The 22,911-nt window shown below is 35.4% G+C and overlaps 1 protein-coding gene across 7 annotated transcripts; it reads right to left on the minus strand.

The window, feature by feature from the left end:
• On the minus strand, positions 1-22,849 carry LOC121863811 (uncharacterized aarF domain-containing protein kinase 2-like). Of its 7 annotated transcripts, none has more exons than XM_042362662.1 (14): positions 22,685-22,849; positions 20,368-20,565; positions 19,461-20,161; positions 17,747-17,982; positions 15,724-15,823; positions 11,623-11,778; positions 9,845-10,047; positions 8,971-9,098; positions 8,146-8,263; positions 5,586-5,693; positions 5,243-5,371; positions 2,281-2,553; positions 1,954-2,079; positions 1-609 (listed from the first exon to the last, which is right to left on the minus strand). In XM_042362662.1, exons 3-14 carry the CDS (start codon positions 20,155-20,157, stop codon positions 421-423), a joined length of 2,463 nt encoding a protein of 820 aa, XP_042218596.1. In that variant the 5' UTR covers positions 20,158-20,161; positions 20,368-20,565; positions 22,685-22,849; the 3' UTR covers positions 1-420. The 7 variants fall into 7 exon arrangements, with proteins under 7 accessions (XP_042218596.1, XP_042218598.1, XP_042218597.1 ...); XM_042362664.1 differs by having other exon boundaries at positions 22,680-22,849; XM_042362663.1 differs by having other exon boundaries at positions 22,572-22,849.
• Positions 22,850-22,911: the final 62 nt, after the last annotated feature.

The raw sequence follows: 22,911 nt of genomic DNA on the forward strand, positions 1-22,911 counted from the left end.
TATATTATTTTTGTATTATGTAATTTGGTATTTTATTTTGACTAACATATTCTTTATGCAGTGACAAACTATCAAACAACTCCTCAGGGATAAGGGATAACAGACGTTTGTTTGTTATCTCGAGGGTTTGTCCGATAGGGTTAGGGCGTCTCGTATAACCAGGGTCTGTGACATAGTGTCCGTTATACCGAGGGTTTCATGTACCATATATTTGTTCATTCTATAAAAACTCATCTAGTACTCCAGCATTCATAATCTTTGTTTTCACAGATAATCTCAAGTTTAATATCAAACACTTTACAATGAATGGTAGGTAATAACTCTTAACACTAGAAAAAATTTATGAATTATACACCTAAGAAAATTTTTTCTATCTTATACATTAATTCATTGATTAATCTTTTTTTGTCTGGAGGGAAGTTAGTTCATGTTTCCTGTGACCAATATTGGTCTGGCTCTTTCTAATATGTCCATGTTTGGATCCAACATTCTTCCGAGACCTTCCAGGACGAATATTGCCAGAACTACAGCACTGAAGGCCGACTCCAGGCGGACGTGGTGACGTAGAAGGATACCCAGAACCTGTTGTAGCAGCATTCCCACATCCACCTATAAAATACATCCTGTGAGTCAAAACACAAAAAATTTTGATGTTCTTTCATGAATGTAAAAAAAAATGTATATATCTATAGCTCTAATTTGTCAGTCATTTTGTATTTAAACTTAACAGAACAGGAGTTATGTTTACATCCTTTTAGCTGGTCACTAACACAGTAGAATATGCATAATGACTGAAAATGTTTGCCAAGGAAAAAGCCGTACTGTACTGCACAGTACAGGTTGACAACCCTTTATCCGAAATTCCGAAAACCGAAAGTTTTTTTGTGGGGCAATTTTTTTTTTTTTTTAACGGGTTAGCCCACCCGGGCATAAATCACTGACTCACATCGGGGCCTGGTGGGCGAAAATGTAATAGTAATAATAATTATAATAATAATTATTCACAGTAATTAAAACTTTTAATTAAAATACTGTACACCAAAATAAAATAATAATGATAACAATAATAATAATAATAGTAATAATAAAATATAATAATAAAATTAATAATAATAATAATAACAATAATACTGTAATAAAATAATAATAACAATAAAGAAATACAAGAATGAAAAAAAGATCTAAAGTGAGAAATGCGACGTAGACCTATGAATTATTATTACAGTATTATTATTATTATTATTATTATTATTATTATTATTATTATTATTATTATTATAATAATAATATTTTCGCCCCCCAGGCCCCGATGTGGATCAGTGATCTATGCCCGGGTGGGATTAAAAAAAAAAAAATTCTGAAAACCGAAAAATTCCGAAATCCGAAATGCCTCTGGCCCCAAGGATTTCAGATAAGGGATTGTCAACCTGTACAGTATGTTGCAATATGGTTATATGCAACACACTGTACTAACATTATACTGTACAGTACAGCATAAAGAAAAAATTATTTCAATGTACAATACAGTAAATTCTTATGTACTGTATACATTATACATGATCTCTGTTGCTACAAATTATAGTGAACAAGACTAATGAACACAGATTTTTTTTATCCACAGATCTCTCAGCATAAAGGCAGTTTCAGTTTTACATACTCCCATGGCAGGGTAACTGAGACAGCAAAGCAGCCAATAAGTTAAGTATAAAATTTACCTACTAACTAATAATTTAATGTAATTGCATAAATGTACCATGTTACTTATATTTCTAACATTTGGCCCTTGTTGTTTAAAACCCTCACTGTCCATTATCTTCAGTTCACAGGGCATGGTCAAAAATTTTTAATTATATATCTTTGACCTTCCCTGTCTTTTGCAATAAATCATTACCGGGATAGAAATTTCTTTTGCAATAAATCATTACTGAATATAGCTATAAGAATAATGAATACCTGTCCCAGGGATATGGTGTTTTCTCTGGCTGTCTGCACAAGATCTGTTATTTCTCCTTTGAAGGCTTCTGGATCTTTGCACTGATGCTCACTATTGTTGAGGAAAAGATCTGCAACTGATTCACCCTGTAAATATTTTTCTTATTAGGAAAAACTAAGAGATTTAGCTAGACACAAATCAATGGAAAGGTTCCCTAAAACAGCTCCAGTCATCACTGAGAATATAGTGAATATGCCAAGTAAGAACATTGCAACTCTTCCCTTTCTCAGGCTTTACTAAAGTAATACATCTAGTTACAATGGAAACAAGAAAACCAAAACTCTTACATCTCCAAGCACAATTTGCTTAAATACAGCCCTTATGTTGTTTAGATTTTGTTGACTGAGCTTTGACACAAAGCCGCAGTCCAAGATACAGATGCGCAGGGGATTTGGATCTGGCTGTACATCCATGACAAAAGTGTCACACCCAACATCCACCATCACGATGCGAACAGTGTCTCCAGCAGAGGTGGTTCCACCTTCTTGACCATTACTATTGTTCTGCACAAGCATATTCCCTGGGTGTAAGTCTCCATGAACGAGATTGTCCACAAATACCTGTGAAAGAGGTACTGTACAGTATTGCATTACAAAACATATAACCTACAGGTGTCTTGTTAGTTGACCCTTCTGTATCTTTACCAAAACTATTACAGTACATGTGCAATTTTATATTATTGTCCTCTAAACCTATGCCATGTCTGATGAAAAATTAATCTCCAATGGTTTCTGTGAGACCAGCAGTAATGAAAAACTGAAAACACCAATAACTGTACAGAGAACAGTCCTACATGAAATTAAGACCAGATAGTGTAGAAAAGAACCGAAGTTAAAGTCCAAATATGTTCTTCACTGAAGTAAAGAAGAATACAGTGTACAGGTAAACCTCTATTTACAATATATCCCAATCCATGATAATTAGCTTTAATGATGCGGGTATATTAAGGCCACTCCTGTATTTGCTATGTAAACAAGCTCGATTAACAATATTCACCATCATGCCAACTCGGCAAACGGAACACATCACTTGCTTCACTTGTCAGTTAAGGCGCCATCTACCCAAACACCACCACGTTGCCATCTGGTGAACCACAGTCTAGCCATTGTTTAGTATTTTTTTTAATCTTACAGTGAGAGGACATCACTAAAGTTCATATTGTAGTCTGTTTTGGTGAATGAAGTGATTATTGCCATGTCTTTTGTCACTGAATAATGCTAAGCCTCTGTGAACATGAGGTGAACAGCGGCAGCCGATATCAGTGTTTTTTTTTCCCCTACAGGTTACAGGAAATTACAGAGCTTCACAGTGTACATGTACTCAGTTTTATTGACAGTGAAGTGCTTTTATCTGCTTTAGTGATCATGAAGTGTTTTTGCACTGACTCTGTAGTGCTATTCCTGGTTTAGTGACTGAGGTGCTTTTGCTCTAACTGTGAAGTGCTTCCCCTGTTTTAGTGACTGTGAAGTACTTATCCCTGCTTTTAGTGACTGTGATTTGTAATTTTACACTGACTGCCAAGGGACCCAGGAAAACCATGTCACTGGAGGTGAAGCTTGATACCATGAAGCGGCATGAGATTCCCCAAAGGCTGTGTGGGAGTCAGAGTGACATCTCCACTCCTCCTTCAAGAGTCCCCTTAGCCCCGAAGTGGACATGTGATGATAACTAGACTTGATCATAATGATGTGGTGAGTGTTGTTTAACTATGTTGTAGTGCTAGTAATATTCTTGGATTTTATTTTATAAGTATTTTCATTTATTTTATTATTATTATTTATTAATTTTTATATATATATGGGTTTCTGACTGGCCAGGAACCTATCCCATTGAATTTTATGTTATGATGAACCTGATTTACGATATTTCGACCTGCGATAGGGTTATCAGGAACCTAACCCCATTGTAAATACAGGTGTACCTATGCAAATATCCACTTTCTGTGGTATTGATAATCCTATTTCCAGAGCCTACAGAATAAAATGGGCCATGTTCCATGATGAAATTATACTTAACCCTTACGTCCCGGGTGACGTTCCATAACACCCGACTGGCGCTTTCCCAACACTATTTGAATGCCCAGTGTGGGTTATCAGGTTCCAATGTGGCTATTTGCCTGTCACGCCACACGCTTGACCACAGGGAAGCTTCCTGAATGTAAGTACCTACTTTTGTTTAATTTTCATCATTTGTCCATTTTATCATGTTGTATCAAAGTAAAATTGCTAAAAGTAGTGTAGTATTACTGGAAATTAATGCTATGATTATGTTATAAATGTATTTATTTGTGGAATTATTATTCCCATAATTATTTTATGCATTACTTGCTCTCCCAAACACAAAGACAGCTTGGCCGTGTGTGTTGCCGAGCACTTTTTATGAGAAATAATGGAAAAAAATATTCTAAATGAATTATTTATAGGAAATAAGTACAGTATTATGATCAGTAAATATATGCATTACTGGCCATCCCGGACACAAAGGCAAGCAGAAAATGGCCACTAAGTGCGTAGTGACTACGACTGCTATTCATAAAAGCAACACTGTCCCCTTATCTCTCTTGCCACAGGGAAGTTTCTAGAGGGTCAATATATAGTTTTTCTTACTTCTAAATTTTGATTGTTTTGTCACTTAAAAAGGTTAAAAATTATTTTTGGAAAAGGTAACTTTTCTCGATTTACCCCGCGTGCGGGGTACGGCCAGCGGCACCCTAGCCCAGGGCGTCGGGGTTAATTGAAGGGGAGTAGAGTGCTGGTGTTAGAAGACATGGTGGCTCTCCAAATATCAGTGATTATCTAGGGAGGCTGATAGCCAATCAGCAGCATGCGTAAGCCCTTCGTCACATCCGCACCTCACTCCTGCCTCCCACCAGTCTTCTTTTCTTTTTTCTTTTTTTAATAATATAGTGCCTTCAAAAGTAAGTTCATCAGAGAATGATGTGGCCCTTGGTATGTCAGGGTATTCAAGATACAAATTTTATAAAAATCACTTCCAATTTGATAGAGAAACACCTGTAGTAATTAATACTGTACTGTATAATTATAAAAACTTTTAATGTATTTTCTTATAACTTGATTTTACCGAGGTCATCACAATACCATATACTAGATGTTTACAGAACAGCCATTATTTTATGACTTTTTATATGTTAATTTACCTTAAATATCATAGAATGCTCATTTTCCAAGTCTTTCAAGCCATTGTTGAGGCTTTTCCTAATTACCTTTTACTAACAAAAAAAGTACCAACCATTTTCAACAATGCATCAACACCAATCACAGCCAAGCGCTTCCTTAGTTCTTCATTTGAATCTTCCTCTGAGGATTTGATGAAGTTGATCATTGGTTCACCGTCCTCATATGTCTCCACCAACACCTGCTGGTACAAGAATGGCTTAACTCTGTCACACTGCCTCCACATTAGATCAGAGCTACTATTGTCAAGGGTTGCCGGAGTTTCTGATGCTAGAATTTGTGAGCAGAGAATAATAGGTCAAACAAATTAATTAAATCATCCCAGCAAGAACATGGATACTGGTAATTTTGAAGCCTTAAACTGTCTAATACCCAGTCAAGAGTTAATCACAGCTTACCTTTTTAGTCACATAAGGTCTCAGTGGTCTAGGAAATTTGATAAAGGAGATGTCAGCAAAATTTTCTGAAAATGTTTCCAAATTTTCCGCTTCTGTCTTTAGATTGATCTGAAAGCATAACAAACACTTAATAAATACTTATTAAAATATGGAAACATACTAAAAATGAAGCTAGTATAAATGCACTTATGAATTCCACTACAAAGGACAAGTTGTCTTTTTTTTCCCAAAGATTTCTAAATTACAGATGATCCTCTAATTATAAACATGCGACTTACAAGCTTTCAGAAATATGAACAAACCTGCCCACATACCTATCCAAATGACTTTAAAAGCTGAGAGTCCTAAGTATAGCTATCGACAAAATTAATATAAGCTACTGTTAAAGGCTGGTAAGATATCCAGTATAGTCTCGATTTACGCGGATTTCCTTTACGCGGCACCTGGCCAGACGCGCAATTATTAATTACGCGATACATTCCATCATTTACGCGGGAAGCAGCGTGGGCTGGGTACGCGCTAGGTCGCCCAGTCAACAAAACTTTACCGAGTTCTTCACCTGCCACCGCCAGCCCAAGTCAGTGATAGTGAGGATATGGACTTTGAGGGGTTTGACAAAGAGGCCCTGTAAGCCTCTGTGGTGGATAGTGATACAGGTGAGGGCCAATAATCTGCCCTCTGCCTCGGAACCAACCCCCCATCCTTGTGTGCCCAGCCATCTCTTCTACTATCGTAAGTGTTAAAAAACCTAATATTATTGATATTTCTCTTAAATATTAATTGTGTGCATACCATCATAAAATTAAAATGTTATTTTTACTACAATGTACGTATTGTGTCAGAAAAAGGGTAGTCTGGGGGTCGGCCCAGTCTCTGTTTCAATTAATCCCATATGTTCTGTTATTTTGTTTACGCGTTTCTCGTTTTACACGGACCTCCACGGGTTTAATTGACCGCGTAAACCGAGACTACTGTATACTGTACAGTTGTGTAGAGTAATGTGATGTATTTATTATTGGGGTACATATAGCTTTACTGTACATCCTTTATTTTATTTTTGTATTTTCTTACAATATGTTTGGCATCTATAAAAGTAAACTTGGTCTTATGGACAAATGGACTTATGAACAAGCCTCAGAAACTTAACTCGTTTGTAAGTAGAGGAGCACCTGTCGGCACTTCTAACATGTTGATAAAGGTTCAGTGGTAAAAAAATTTATACAGTATTTGGATAATTACTTGTCTTAATGACTCGTGCAATGCTAATTACATGCCACCGATGATTTTTTATGGCACTCACAGCCAAGCCGATAAATTGTTGTTGACACATTTCATTTAAAAATATATAATTTTACCTTTAAAATTAGATTTTTTCACTGTTTCTTGATAAAAGATGTGCTTTGCCAACCACTGGGCATGTCTCTTTTGTACTTGTTATGCACAATTTGGGACAACAACAATTGATTACAAATGACAAATTAAAGTTTTATTCCACCTATCACTAGACGACAGCATGAGCTTCTTACCTGAGGGCGATGTCGTCTGTTAGCCTGACCGTTGATTAAGTACTGTACTGTAACTTACTTACCAATGTTCTCTGAGGGATAGTAGATGCATAATAAGATATGCTTGACAGCTAAAGGGAACTTTTAGCTGTTTCCACTCACCTTGGTGAACTTTATCATTATGTTCTTGTGTATTAATACCTCAAACGAGTCTTCACTGATGCTTGTCATATAATTAGTGTTATAATGTCAGATAAAATGTGTTATGAAGAAAGGAAAGGAGTCAAGCGAAAAAAAAAACTAAAATTAGTTTTGTTTACTTTATTTAGGTTTTGTGAGAATAGGGTAGATGCAGTTCCACTCTCATGATTAAAATGAAGGTCTATTGTGCAGCATTGTTATCCCAAATTTTTCATGGACTGTATTATTTTATTTACTTTGTACGATACCCTGTACAGTACATATAGAATACTGTACCATGTATATAATCATTGCATTTTATATACAGTAGCATATATAATATTGTCAAGTATTTTTAGGCTACAAGATCACCTGCTACCAGCACTCAATTTTGGTAAATACAGTATGCACACTCATCTATCTTTTGCAAGAAATTTATATCTTCCTCTTTTGCAAAACATTCTTTATTAAGTCATTCTTTAGCATGGGTCCAGGATATTTTTTTACGTCTGTGATACAGTTTAAAGACTGTTAACACACACAGAAAAAGCAGAGTGAAAGCAGTGATTTAAGAGACTATACTAAAAATACTTAAGAAAATCATTAAAAGTCATGGTTATCTAGTTTATTTTCCAAGGAGCGGGAGATACAGCTTCTATTAAGTACTAATACAGTACACCAAGTATTCTAAAAATGGACTGGTAGACAGTAGTGGTCTCATGCTAATGGCTTCAGGCCAGTGATGGATTAAGGTACCTGTTCAAAGTACAGAAGTTCTTGAATTACTGCGCATTGAGAAAACTTTTACACCACACAATAATATTTTATTTATAGAAAAAGAAAGTGACTCCAAGTAACCCATAATGTTTACATACCTGAGCAGTCACTACTTCACTAAACTCATCAACACACTGAGGAAGTGACAGCCATTTAACTGATGGGAAGACGAATGTGATGAACCATGCAAATGCTCTCATGATCCTTAGATCCCTCCTGGGGACAGAAATGTAAACTATGGGATGATGGATATTAGGCCAATTAGCTCATACAGCAGTGCAGAAATTACAAGAAAGAACTGCTTGAAGAATAATACTGTAAAGTAATAATATTTCTCCCACTGAAAACTTTACCTCCAAAAATGCAGCCACTCCGGTATGTTTGATAAACAGTATTTCAATTAAATATTAAAAAAGTAGATGCATATTTAATAAGTTTTTAGTGGAAAAATACTCAATTAACATCAGATTCCAATATACAGGTAGTCCCCGACTTACGTCCACCCACACTTACGGCCGCCTCAGTTGTACCAAAATGTGGACAAATTATGTATTCTTGAGTCCCAAAGTCAGTACACAGACAAAATTTTCATCTGGCTGGCAAGCTTAAAAGTGAGTGTTTTGTGGTGCTGAGAAGAAAGAGACCCAAATTTTCGATTATATGTGTTATTTAAGCATTTCCGACTTACGACCATTTCGACTTACGACCTGGATGTCGGTCCCTAACCCCGTCGTAAGTCGGGGAGTACCGGTAAAGGACTTCACTTTAAAGTACTGTATGTTTCCTCAGAAGTTACCATTTAAGTGAGCAAGTTACATTCCTTCTCACATCTCTAGCCATTAGAAAATATTATTCTAAATACATGCAAGTGTTTAATTCCAGGATTATAAATATGCAAACATTCCACTGCCTTGTTGTCTTACTTGAAGGCTGACTGTACACCTGGGTGAAGAACTTTGATGGCCACTGGCACCAGACCCTCCAGGTCATCTGGTGGGGCTTCATCAAGTGGCAGTGACTTATCATGACTATCGGTACCTTCCTGCCATTCCTAAAATAATAAACAATTAATATTGGCAGTTTTCAAAATTGGCTCACACCTTGCAACACCAGCTGTTGTGTTATTTGCATCAGCTATTTCTTCTTTAGTAACCACATACCTTAACCTTGGACATAGACATTTTAATTTGGCCTTCTGCACTACACTTCGTCGAGTGATTATGCATTTTCACACAAACTTTATTAAAATATCTGCATTAGTATAATTGACACAATAAAACATTTTAACCTTTGACTTATAGACTTGAATATAATAACCAGCACTTTGTCTGGTCATGACGCTTATCCCTGATAAGTCTTGTTAAGTTTGGAAATTTGATCTCAAGTTGTGACCTGACCATTTATGAAACCATTAATACTCTGACAATACCTACCGGTACATCAGTACATGTTGATTACCGTAAACTGTCTTCCAAGTATGAAGTTAATCCAATTATAACTGTAGGACTAATTACGTTAAGAATCTTTTCAGAATGAAAGGATAAATAGGACAAACACGAATGCCCTCTCTGACAAAGGCATAAAGGTTGTTTATACCCATCCACCTTAAGAATTTTTTTCCAAATATAATTTTCTGTGCATCCTCCTCCTATGGGTCTCCAAAAATAATATGGCCAAGTTGAGATAAATATCTTCATCTAAATTTACCTCACAACTCCAGATGGTCACAGAGAACAATCTTACAGTGCCCTGTGATGAACCCATTGGGAACTAATAATTAACCCCAAGTCAACTTACCTCCACCAGAGAATGCGTGAGTAAGTCTTCCTCAACCTCGCCCTTAATATTTGCCCCAGGCTCTGCTGTTTCTCTGGAGTCAACTGCTGTTTGGTCTTCACTATTTAATACATCACTTGCTAAATTTTCTACTATGGACAGTACGTCAGTTTCTTCTTTAGGAATTTCAACTGTTTGTACTTTAGGTGGTTGGCCTTCATTTTCTGCAAGTAGAAATGATATATGCTTTAGGAAGTCACTCTACTGGCTATTTGCCTGAAGTTAAATAAACCTCCATGCAATGTGAGTGATGCATTCATGTACAATACTGCACTGCAGGAAACTACATTATCTGCTTTCTTAGCTCTGTACAGTATAGAAATACTGTAATAAGTCTATATTCCTCTTCTAAAAATTAGCAGAAAAATAATATTGTTAGTGCTATCAATGATCACTAAACACTAGATAATGTATATGATTTTGATACAGTTCAAAATTTAAAACAATGAAAAATTTCAGATGTGCTCAATCAATGAATGATATACTGTACAGTGCAATGATTAACACTCAGACAGCGCCAATCTGCGCCACAGTACTCCACAATGGTACTAATTCTGTTTTAAACATATTTTTTACTAATAATATCTGTAAACGTTCTGAAAGTGATATCACTGGCAATTTGACCAACAAGTCAAGGAAATGCATCAGTGTGGGTGTAAAAATACAGATCATAAGACATGTGGAGGTGGGTGAGTGTCAGGTTGATATTGGTTGTAGCTAAGGACAAGGCAGTCCACCCTAAAAGTCTCCTTCATGTAGCCTGCATTCCCAAAGAATGATGAGCCACAGCCTGACTTAGCCTCCTTGCAGCAGCTCCTTCAATCTCATTTCCTATTGCTGCCATGTAGGAGTAGGATTGTGTTAGGAGCAATGGCAGGTGATGGTCAAACTTATGGAAGTTCCAACTGAATGCACTGGTGAGTGCATGTATATAACTTGTATTTTTTTATTAAATATCATGTCATTTTGTTTTTATTACCATAATAATTGATCATTACGATGTTTTTAATTTTACCATAATACCATTATGTGAAAAATTTCACTGTGCACATCAATTACTTTCAGCCAAGCAGCAATCAACGATTAGCTTCTACATGTGCTGTGCAGCATGGAAGATGATGGCAGTCTGCTATGAGTGCTGCCATTATGTTCAGCCTTAAGTGTGTGTAGCCCGAGTGTTTACCCATATACACAATTATTTCTGTAGAAATCACACCAAATCACTTAAAATAAGTACAAAAACACCAACAGAGCTTCACCGAGCACACCCTGTGTGAACAAACGCCAAAAGAGTCCTATTAAGAGTGAAATTAGACATTATTAAATAATATACTGTATGTGTGTGTGGTGAAAGATCAACAGTTGACATATTCTTATGACAGTGAAAATATGCACACAGATCTCAATTGTTGAGTGTATGTACAGTACTGCCGATGCAAGAACCCTGTACTACTGTAAGATTGTATTTTACATTGTATTTAATTCTTATATTTATTATTTTGCATTCTCTAATTTATTTATACAGTTTGTTTACATCATATTACAGAATCCAGTACTGTACAGTATATGGATAATTAAAGAGAGGTAAAGCAAAGTCTTCTCTTTCTAGATCTTTTTATCCACAAAATAATGATTAGACATAAATACCTGTCATTTCCTCTTCCCAGAATTATTTTAATCACAATACTGTTTACAGTAATCAAAGTGTGCATATAAAGATTCTAGTGAGGCATAGTTACCTGCTTGTGACTGTTGGATCAACAGCTGTTGTTGTTCCTTCTTCTGATGTCTCTTCAATTCTCGTTGCTCTTGCCAATCTTGCAATGCACGAGCTTGTTCCAACTTCATCAAATTTTCTGAACTAAAGAGGTTTCCAAATCCCATGACTTCCAGTCCTGAAAGTTCAAATGATTAAATTTTGCTGAGACACCTCGACACCTCACATCTTGTACTGCACTGTACCTACTGTACAGTAAAGCCTCTAATAACGACGTTAATGTGTCCTCCAACATTGCAGTGTAAGGTGAATCGTCTTATCCCGAATCATTAATTACCATTAAAATAAAGCAATGATAATGAGATGCGTTCCCAAGTGTGACCTTTTCATATCTTTTGTGTGGCTTTTTACCCTCTTCCCCCAAAACAATACAATTAATGAAAATTGCAAACTAGTATATTCTTTAAATAATGTTTCTGAATGCACCTTATACAATATAAATTAATAATAATATGGTCACACAAGAGGAGATGGGACACCATTGTTTTCGTTTGTGTTTACAGCCGGGAGTCCAAGACGATAGTTCTACACGAGAAAATTAAGAAAATAAGACCCTGGTTGTAGCTGTAGTAAAATGAATGTAAACAAATTAATATATATGTTTTAAGTAACGTTATTTAATGTTAATAAATGGAACAATAGAAGTAGCTAACCACTAATGGGAAAAAATAAATAAAATTAATGGATTGGGAACGCCAACATATACATACGTGCGCATTAAGGATACCGCGTCATTTATCTTTTTAAGAATACATTGTATGTACAAAAGATTCAATGTTGTTTATTACTGAATATGTACCGGGTATTTAATTGAATAAATTTTTATACAGTCAACCCTCGCTTTACGCGGTCCCACATTCCGCGTTTCCACGTTTAAGCGGTACCCTGCCGAAACCGGAATGCTCACATTCCGCGGTACGTGTACCCCTTTACACGGAAAGCGGCGCGAGCAGGGTGCACACAAGGTCGCCCAGTCATCAAAACATTACCGAGTTCTTCACCCGCCACAGCCGGCCCAAGTCAGTGATAGTGATAATTATAGTGAGGATATGGACTTATATGGACTTTGAGGGGTTTGACAAAGAGGCCCTGCAAGCCTCTGTGGTGGATAGTGATACAGGTGAGGGCCAATAATCTGCCCTCTGCCTCAGAACCAACCCCCCATCCCTGTGTGCCCAGCCATCTCTTCTACTACCGTAAGTGTTAAAAAACCTAATATTATTGATATTTCTCTTAATTATTAATTGTGTGTGCATACCATCATAAAATTAAGAAGTTATTTTTACTACAACGTAGTATTGTGTCTGAAAAAGTGGAGTTTGGGGGTCGGCCCGGTCTCTATTTCAATTAATCCCATATGTTATGTTGTTCACTTTATGCGTTTCTCACTTTGCGCGGGCCGCCGTGGGTTGAATTAACCGCGTAAAGTGAGGGTTCACTGTACAGTATATGCAAAATGAACAATACAGTGGTCCCTCGGTTAACGAACACAATTCGTTCCAGAAGGTCGTTCGTTAACCGTAAATTTCGTTAACCGAACCCATTGTTTCAATGGGATATTGGGTAATTAGTTCCAGCTCACCGAAAAGTACATACAAAGTATAAAAAAATGCAGTAAAGTACACTTACTTTGAGGTGTGTATGTAGAAGGCTCCTGGTTGATGATGATGATGGGAATTAGAAGTGGGGTGGAGGAGAAGGGAGAAGAGAAGGAAGTGGGGATGGAGGAGAAATCACCTTTCAGGGGACCCATGCTTGATGCCGTCATTTCACCAATAAAATTTTAAGTTCACTGTGTGTAATTCAAGATTATTTTCTTTAAATCAACACTGCACTGCTCTATATATTATCAATATGTTAACTAAAGTTCAGAATGACCAATAATTTCAATGAAAAATGCAAAAATATTCAAGACACTAACAAAATAGTTGCTCTCTTGATTGTAAACAAAGCCAGACTGACGCCTGGTGGCCGACCCACGCATCTGATGGGTGCACAACTAGTTAGTTTCCTGTACCGCATACTGTATATTATCAATATGTTAAATAAATGTTAAAATTTTAATAGAAAACATGCATATACTGTATATTATAAAGCACAACTTTATTGATATTTACTCCATTGGAAATGAATATAAACATAGAACAGATTACTGAATTGGCTGAGTACCCCCTCAGCTGATCAGCTGATGTTCAAAACAAAATGTGATTTTCGTAAGGATTTTGTGAATCAAATTTTTTTTCATTAACTGAATTGAAGATTCTTATGGAAGGTAATTCGTTAACCGAAACGTTCGTTAACTGAGAGACCACTGTACAATTCATTAATAATATGTAGAATATTAAAACACACAAGAGGATAAGAATTGGCATTGTTGTCAGTGTTTACACCCATAATGCCAGTTATCCACCTAAAACTGAAGAAAATAAGACCCTGGTTGTTGTTGTAGTAAAATTAATGTGAAAAATATGTGTTTTAATTAATGTTATTTAATGTACAGTAGAAGTAACCACTGATATTAAAGAAAAAGTGAGACTGATAGTGGAACGTCAATGTATACAGTACGTGCGCACTCAAGGAAAGTCATTTATCTTAAGAATATGACAAAAAATTCATTATTGTTTATTCCTGAATATGTATTTGATTTAATTAATGTTTATATACAATATGTGAAATGAACAATGCAATTCATTAATAATATGTTGAATATTAAAACACACAAGAGGAGACAAGAAGGCATTGTTTTCGTGAGTGACGATGGTTCTACATAAGAAACTGAAGAAAATAAGACCCTGGTTGTAGCTGTAGTGAGCTTAATTAAAAAAAAAATTAATACCTGTAAGTATGTTTTAAGTAATGTTATTTAATATTAATAAATGGAACACTAGAAGTCGCTAACCACTAATGGTAAAGAAATAAGGCGAGACAATTGGGAACACCAACCTATGAACAGTAAGTGCGTACATGTGAAAACATATCGTCATTTCTCTACACATGATTATGAAAGCAACATTTATTTTCTGTTCATATATGTTTTAAATAATATTTGCGAATGTAAAAAAAAAAAAAAAAATTCTACTCACAAATGGTGGTAAAGTCTAAAACATAAGGACATCCAATGAATATTGTGCGAGTTTTTACTCATATGACGAAGTCATCAGGTTCAACTCTGGCTGAAGCTGTAACTTTCCATAAAGCTGTTGCTGAAACTGTTACTGAACGTGAAGTTGATGTTGAAGCTGCTTATGATGCCGAATTTGATGGTGTAGCTAAAGTTGATGGCTTAGGCCTTCGAATAATAAAGCTATCGAAAAAACCTTGCACAGCTACTTTCTTTTCTCATTATACATCCTTATGTAGAGGTCATTTGCATTTATTTCAATTTCAATGCTTTGTTCTGTTAATGGATCCACTTCAGAAAATATGTTCATTGCTTGCTCCATATAATATCCACAGACCTCTCACCTTTTTCATATCGTTATAACACATGTAGTTTCTCGGCTAAGCTTATACACTTTCTATTAGCTTTTGACCCAACACAACCATCACTTGCTCTCTTGCTCAATAGGGATGCAAAAATACTGTAAGAAACTTGGGAAAGTTTTTCTCCCTGTTCCAGATGTGTGAAAACAAAAGGCCCACCAAGCTCCGACTGTTGTTTACCACTCATTAGCCAGGTAGCTTCTTTGCGCAAGGCGCTCTTCATTTATTTTTTTTAGTATTTTTTTTTTATAATACATATCGGGATTTAGTTATTATTTATATGAAAATGTAATTTAATTTTATTTTTATTATATTTTGATCGTAAATACGAATGAAATAAGGATGTAAATTGAATCGGGCCCTAAATAAACTAGGGTTTTAAATATGAAAAGTTGTTGGTTGAATCGTTGTTATCGGAGGCTTTACTGTACTTGATTCTTAAGAAGCACATCCACAGGATATTATTAAAATTCATTCTACCTGTATTTACAGCCCATCACAATGATCACTCCTCCACAGTGCAATAAAGAATCTCCTCCTGGACATTAAACTTTTACAGACACATACCAGTAAGACTCACCTTCCTGCAAGTTTGGGGTGTCATCATCCATGTCCAAGAGAATTTCCTCCATTATATCATTGTCAAGAATGGCATCTGTGGCCATCCATACCTTGTATACCTGAAACAAAAACATAGCATATGGAATACGATTAAACCCCCCCACGACACTGCAGCCTTGGGCATTTTAGTTGCTACATGCCACAAAACTAATTAGGAAACTTACTTTTAGACATTTGATGATGGTATGTTTGAATTAGTGCTGTCTGTGGCAGGCTGATGAGGCCAACACAGCCAGAGGATGTTATGGCTGTGATCACTTGATTACATGTCTATCTCAAATTTGAATTGGATATACAGTACTCTATCTAATAATATGATTTCAAGTTTATACTTGCAAATTATTTATATTCTCCCATTTAAAATTGTTAAAGGTTCCCCAAACTACATGTACGTACAGTACATGATATAAATTCATCACAACTGCTAATCACTGTTTATTGCCAAATAATTTGGCAACAAATGTATCCTGTCTAATGGTAGACCCTGCTGCCTTATGGCATCACAAAAATTGTGACCAAGTCCCAGGTTGCTGATCTGAATTTCTGCCTCATCTAAACACAATTGCAGGGTCTCAATTGTTTCTCTTACCACCGTATTGACAACATAACATACATACTGTCGTTTCTCACAATTGATTTATTTTTTCATTTTTGTATTCATTTATGTGTATTATTATTAAAAATTTTATTTATTTATTAATTATTTTTTCTTGTATTAATCATTATTATTATTATTATTATTATTATTATTATTATTATTATTATTATTATTATTATTATATTTTTGCCCTCCAGACCCTGATGTGGTCAGTGACCTGTGCCTGGGTGGGCTAATCCCCTTAAAAAAAAAAAATAATAATAATAATTGTGTTGTTGGGGGAGTTCTTGATTAACATTTAAAAACTCATGCACTGTTAAACAAATGTTAATCAAGAACTCCCCCAACAACACAATTGGCTGCATTTATAAGGTTCCTTGCAAGGAATGTAATATGTTTTACTTAGGCCAGACAGGTAAAGATCTTGTAACTAGAATTAAACAACACAAATACAGTGTTAGGACAGGCCAGGAATCCAATGCTCTGTTTGTTCATTTGAGGGATAACAAGCATTGCATTGACTGGGATAATGCCTCCTCAATATTACCATGTAATTCAATTGATAGTAGGAACATCATAGAATCTAGTCTCATTAAACATACCGAAGCATTCAACATGAATTTGAGTAATGGCATGTACAAACTGGACAATTTTGTAATTAAAAGATTTGTAACCAGGTGAGAAGGTTGGGTCACCTTACCCTCTGACCTGACTACCCGCTATTTAAAGATTAGTATGACCTGTTTGAGAACCCAGCATATATATATATATATATATGCTGATAACCACAAGGAAGAAGAAAACACGGTTCCCAAGCGCTTTTGTAATTCACATCTTCAGGGTGAGTACAGACTAGAGGAGAAATACAAACCAAGGTGTATATATACAGAGGAGGGTGAGACCAGGTCCACAATGGTCAGGTATTATAATGACCCTACTAATTTAAATAGCATATATATATATATATATATATATATATATATATATATATATATATATATATATATATATATATATATATATATATATATATATATATATATATATATATATAAGTTGTTCTCACTTATGATTTCAAAGAATCAATTGAATATTGTTCCTTGTGTGCAAAGTGAAATACTACAAATTAATTTAATGTTTGTAAATTAAGTTAGGTAATTTGCCATGTATGGTCATTATTAAGAAAACACTCATGGAGTTATCAGACTTTCTATCTTAGGTAATGTAATATTACAAAGTTTGAGTTAGTTTGTATTTACAGGCAACAGCCTCCTTCTGTTTACTTCAAAAGAGAATAATAAATATATGGTGAAAGTAGTATAGTGAATATTCAATGTAACACAACAATAATACAGTAGCTATTAATAAAAAAATACAAACTCACCTGAGCAACACAGCCAGACCCAATAGGCTTACAATCATTATCAAACTTAACGAAAACCTTTCTCCAGTGGGGACCAAAAGCTTTTTTCATTTGATAGAGAGTGTACTTCCACGAATGGGGTTCAATGCGTCTCTGGAGTCGAGAGAACTGGGAACAACATGAATCTGGGAAGATGTCTCGACGTGTTGATGCCCACTGGCCCAGCTTGATTAGGATTGGACCCGAAAATTCTACTGCTGAAAGATGAACATATAAACTTTATGGATCTGGTTAAGACAAGACCCAAAATTTCAGTACCTGCAATATAAACAAAATACATTAACCACACGTCATAAACAAAACACAAATAATAACACAAACTTCCAATATGTTTCTCTCCACATGTAAAATGTCTTAGGAAGGATTAATTAGTTTTAAGGAAAAGGAAATACTGTATTCATTCTGAACAATATTCTAATTACAAAGCAAGAAATGGCTAGTGGCACAACACTATTTGAACTCTTCTTCACTTAACTCCTGAGTGCAACCCTAAAGCAAGCAGACTTGACTTTTAAAAGTAACTCACAAGCAGGCATATATTACCAGATACTGTACAGATATTACAAAATTTTTGCAAGTTTTTATTTTTCGGTGATAACATTTCACAAACTACTCTCTGTACCTCAGTGCGGCATACTGAAAAGTGGTGTATCCAGGGAGGTTCGGTCAAACCCCCCTTTTCTCTTAAGAGTCAACTGGTATTATGGGAGACTAAATTAGTTCAAGTGTTAACTCGTGCCAAGACCAACTCGTACACATTCATGGCTAGTGGTATAACAGGCACATGGGCTTGTGAGTGAATGGTAAAATAAGGAGACAAAGTGTTTCCCAGTGCTTCTTAGTGTATTTGTGTAATTACAGTATTAGGCATTATTTTGGTGTGTAAAATATATACAGTATACTGGAATTTTTTTTTTTTTTGGTGATCACTAAAATCACCTCTATGGAGTCCCTAATACCTGTACAGTACATCAATTTAACTGGACCAAAAGAATCCTTTTGACCAGACTAATACCTAAAAAAAAAAATCAGAAATTTGATAAAACCTTTAGAAATGGTCTAAAGATTAATTATAATCATTACGATACTTCAAAGAATTAATACATAATAGAATCACAAAATATGCCTGACAAAGAATACTAGCTGGAACAGACATATTATACTGCCTAAAAAGAATTTAAGAGTCAAATGGTTCTCTTAACCCCATGAGTATACGTTATGTACACTTGACAAAGTCTACTTCCTCGGGAAAACAGGCCTGAGGCTCCCTATCATATTACTATACAGTATCTTATTTAATACTACATGAAGCCATTGCATTGTTCTCTTGTAATGTCAATCAGGAACTTCAATGAAAAACAGTCAAGTCTGGCACAGATTTGCTTACCGTAGATTAAAAAATAGCAGAGCTAAAGCCTCAACATGGTAAGTGCTGACTAGGCAGTATATTAACAGGTTTTAATGAGACCATCAGCCTTCAGGGCATCATTACACCAAGTTTTCCCTCAATTGAGGTGGGCGGTGTGATGGGAAGAGACGGTGATCACTGTATCTAAGTAGTGCTTTGTTTAAGAAGTCAAGAACCTCTTAGTAAGTTGTCCTATACAGTACAGTACTGTACAGTATTATGAGAGCCACTTAGCTTAATTGGAATAACCAGAAAATACAACCTTACCTATTAAGAGCAGATTCCACCATGCATCAGTAGCAGTCTTCCCCAAGTAGGTAACAGGATACAATGCCAAAATTGGACCAAATGTCAGAACAAGGCGAAGAGCTCGGAGACAAAGTTGCAAAAGTTCATACACACTAAGAAGAAGCTGAAACAGCCTTCCTCTTGTTTTCTTCTTTGGTTCCTTAGGCAGCTCAGCAATTATCATTTTCTCCTCCTTTTGATTTCTAAATAACTGTGATGGGCTGAGGAACATTGACCCCAAAATTATTTTATCCAGTCTTACTTTTCTGAACCCAACTTTAGACTTAGGAGTTCTCTGAAGAACATTATTGACCTTACTAATAAGTCTTGTTCTAGCATTTCGACATGAATCTATTATTTTGCAACATATAGTGAAACTGAACTCCCTGTGACTTACTAGGGACTGTACACTTCCTTTGCTCATGGGTGTACATGATGAGAGATTTGTCTGATGCATTAATTGATGATTATGATAGTTAAAAAACTTTAAAGGTGTTGGTATGATTTTACTTCCTGAGGGCTGGCTGAAGCTGCAGCCTTGTATGAAATTTCCATACAAAACAAACGAACTATTAGAGTTGCTACCGGTAGTTGGTACCTGGGGTATGTGTACCTTCCTTGCCCCTGCAAGGAGGGTATTCCTCAGTAGAGGATGGATGACCATACTTGGAGACATTAATCTGAAAGAAAAATAATACTGTCATGGTGCAGTGCTGTATAAAAACAGTACAGGTATTCCCTTATTTACAATGGTTTGGTTTCCAAAATTCAAAGCTACGATAAAAAAAAAAAGTTGTCCCAGGATTTGATTTACGAACCAAAAGTCATAAGATATGAAGCAATTTTCATTTTCAAAATTTGTTCTGAAGTATAATACAGTAGCTACCTTGCTGATCGGCTTGTTAGCCACTTAGGCAAACGGTTGTGTCTCTGTTATGCACTGTTGGTAAGTACTCTGGGCATGTACTGGTTCCAGGCCATATCTGTACCTGCACCAGTGTTGGTCAACTCTGGTCTTGAAGAAGCTCACACTCAGCACCATCACATCTCTCTGGCAGATTGTTCCAAGAGTTCACAACCCTCACTGAAAAAGTTTGCCCTGAAAATTTCTGGAACTTGTAGCTTCTTCAACCATAAGCTGTGACCTCTAATGGGGTGGGCATCTGGGGTAAGAATTCCACTGCTATTTTACTGTCTACACCCTGTACGGAATCCAATCCTTTACAAATTACTGCACTGTATTCAATTTTTAAACATATTTTTTGAGAATTTTTGGTGAAATTTTTTTAATGATTTTTTTTTTTTTTATTTTTTTTTTTTGAACATACAGTACAGTATTGTATTATAACTTTCATATCATATATTTCTTTTTAATTAAAATTTATCACACAACTAAACACAGTCACTCGGCCAGTTGCCTGACTGCCCAATTTCTCGTTTACTATCATGTAATACAGGTATGTGGGGAAATTAAATAAAAGTGCTCTTACAAAAAAGTAATTTATACAAGATTTTCAGGAACAACACTTTCGTAAATAAGGAAATGCCTGCAACTGTAAAAAAAAATGAGAATCAAATTATAAATGAGAATCTTAGTACAGTACAATATACTGTACAGGTATGTATAGAGTGAGGACAACTATAATTATACAGTAGAGTACGGAGATTTACCCTGACTGATTTACCCTTGTCTGATGATCCAACACAAGTAAATTTCTCGCAGGCACCTGAGATTACCAACTGTCTGGCAAACTCTTAGTCAACAAAACACTTCTTATTAACTACTATGATACCACAGTAATAATAATTGGCAAAACTGAGTGAAGGCAACAGACTCCACAGCAAATTCCTGTGCAGTACAAAGCAGAATTTGATGGCTTTGACGTGAAGTATTCAAGGCACTTTTTGTAACTTCTGAATGATTCTAAAACTGATTTAGTTAAGATATTTTTCAAATTGTATTTGTTTTCATTATTTTTCATACTTTACATCTCATGTAGTTTGAAATTATCAATTAATTTCATAATGGAAGACTATGAGGAATTGAATCATTTTTTTTTAAATTAGAGCTTGATATACTGTACTGTTTTGTATTATGCTGTATTTAGGATTCCAGTTTTCATGTAACCAAACATCTACACCACAGTTACAAGATAGCAAAAAATGAGAAGAACCACAAAAGTATTTCACTTGGTTGATATAATACAGTGCAGTACAGTATAATAAAATAAGCAATGCCAGTATTGCTTTTCTTTATAAGCATGCCTAATGCCTGTCAGCTTAGATTCAAAGAACACTAGCTTAGGTTAGGTAGGTTAAGTTCATTTTATGAACCAAAAAACTACCTAACCTAATATAACCTACCAAAAGTAACCTAACCTAAAACACTACAGTTATAGAGTATTTAAATATTCTAAAAACAATGGAAAGAACCAATACTAAGATATACTATGAATGGTGAACGGAAATAAAGTCAGAGGAAAAAAGTCACATGACTTGTACACATTGACAACACAATATATATATATATATATATATATATATATATATATATATATATATATATATATATATATATATATATATATATATATATATATATATGATGGCAGTGCACGTAGGTTAGGTTTTTTCCGTGCCTTTTTTTCTGACTTTTTTTCTTGACTCTTTTTCCTTGATTCACTATGAACATGGCAGGTAGATTTTAGAGTCCTCACTGCAGACAAAGGATGTAAAAGAGCTTTATAAGTAATATCTGACAACACGTATTGCTCGCGCACTTTTCATCAATTTCATGAGATTTTTTTTTGCATTTACATGTATGTTCTATGGTGAAATGTCTTGCATAAGAAAAATAAGGAGTGTAATAGGTCGGTTGGCCTGTGCATGGCAGCTCTTTACAGTAGGTAGTTAAGGCATACAATTCATCCAGACAATTACCATAATCAATTATAGATATCACAAGGGAAGTGTTCAAGCACTTGTTTGCCCATGTGACAGGTGAGCAGCATCACAAGTGTCATGTCACTTGGAATATTTCCATTGGGGTGATTGTCTGTTATGGATATTTTGTCATACTATACCACTTACCCTCTTAGGTTAGGTTACGTTTGGCTTGGTTGAGTAAATCGCGTAAAACAAGATTATCCGATTGTTTTGTAATCTTATACACAACTATTAATAATAATTGACAAATACTTAACCACAGTGTGACCATCACGTCGGACAGTGAGTGGCGAGGACACTTGAGTGTCAACTTCTACACCTGTAACACTTAGCGAGTTACGGATTGACGAATTAAACTTCACAGTACAACGATTAGATAACATGATAAGAATAATCCTGTAATAGTCGTGTAATAGATCCAGATTCATCCTATAGTAAAATCTGAACAAATTCTCATATAATTCGGTAATTATAAAGTGTGCTT

This window comes from Homarus americanus, unplaced genomic scaffold (genome assembly GCF_018991925.1).
Source record: "Homarus americanus isolate GMGI-L3 unplaced genomic scaffold, GMGI_Hamer_2.0 scaffold48354, whole genome shotgun sequence".
Taxonomy (NCBI): Eukaryota; Metazoa; Arthropoda; class Malacostraca; order Decapoda; family Nephropidae; genus Homarus; species Homarus americanus.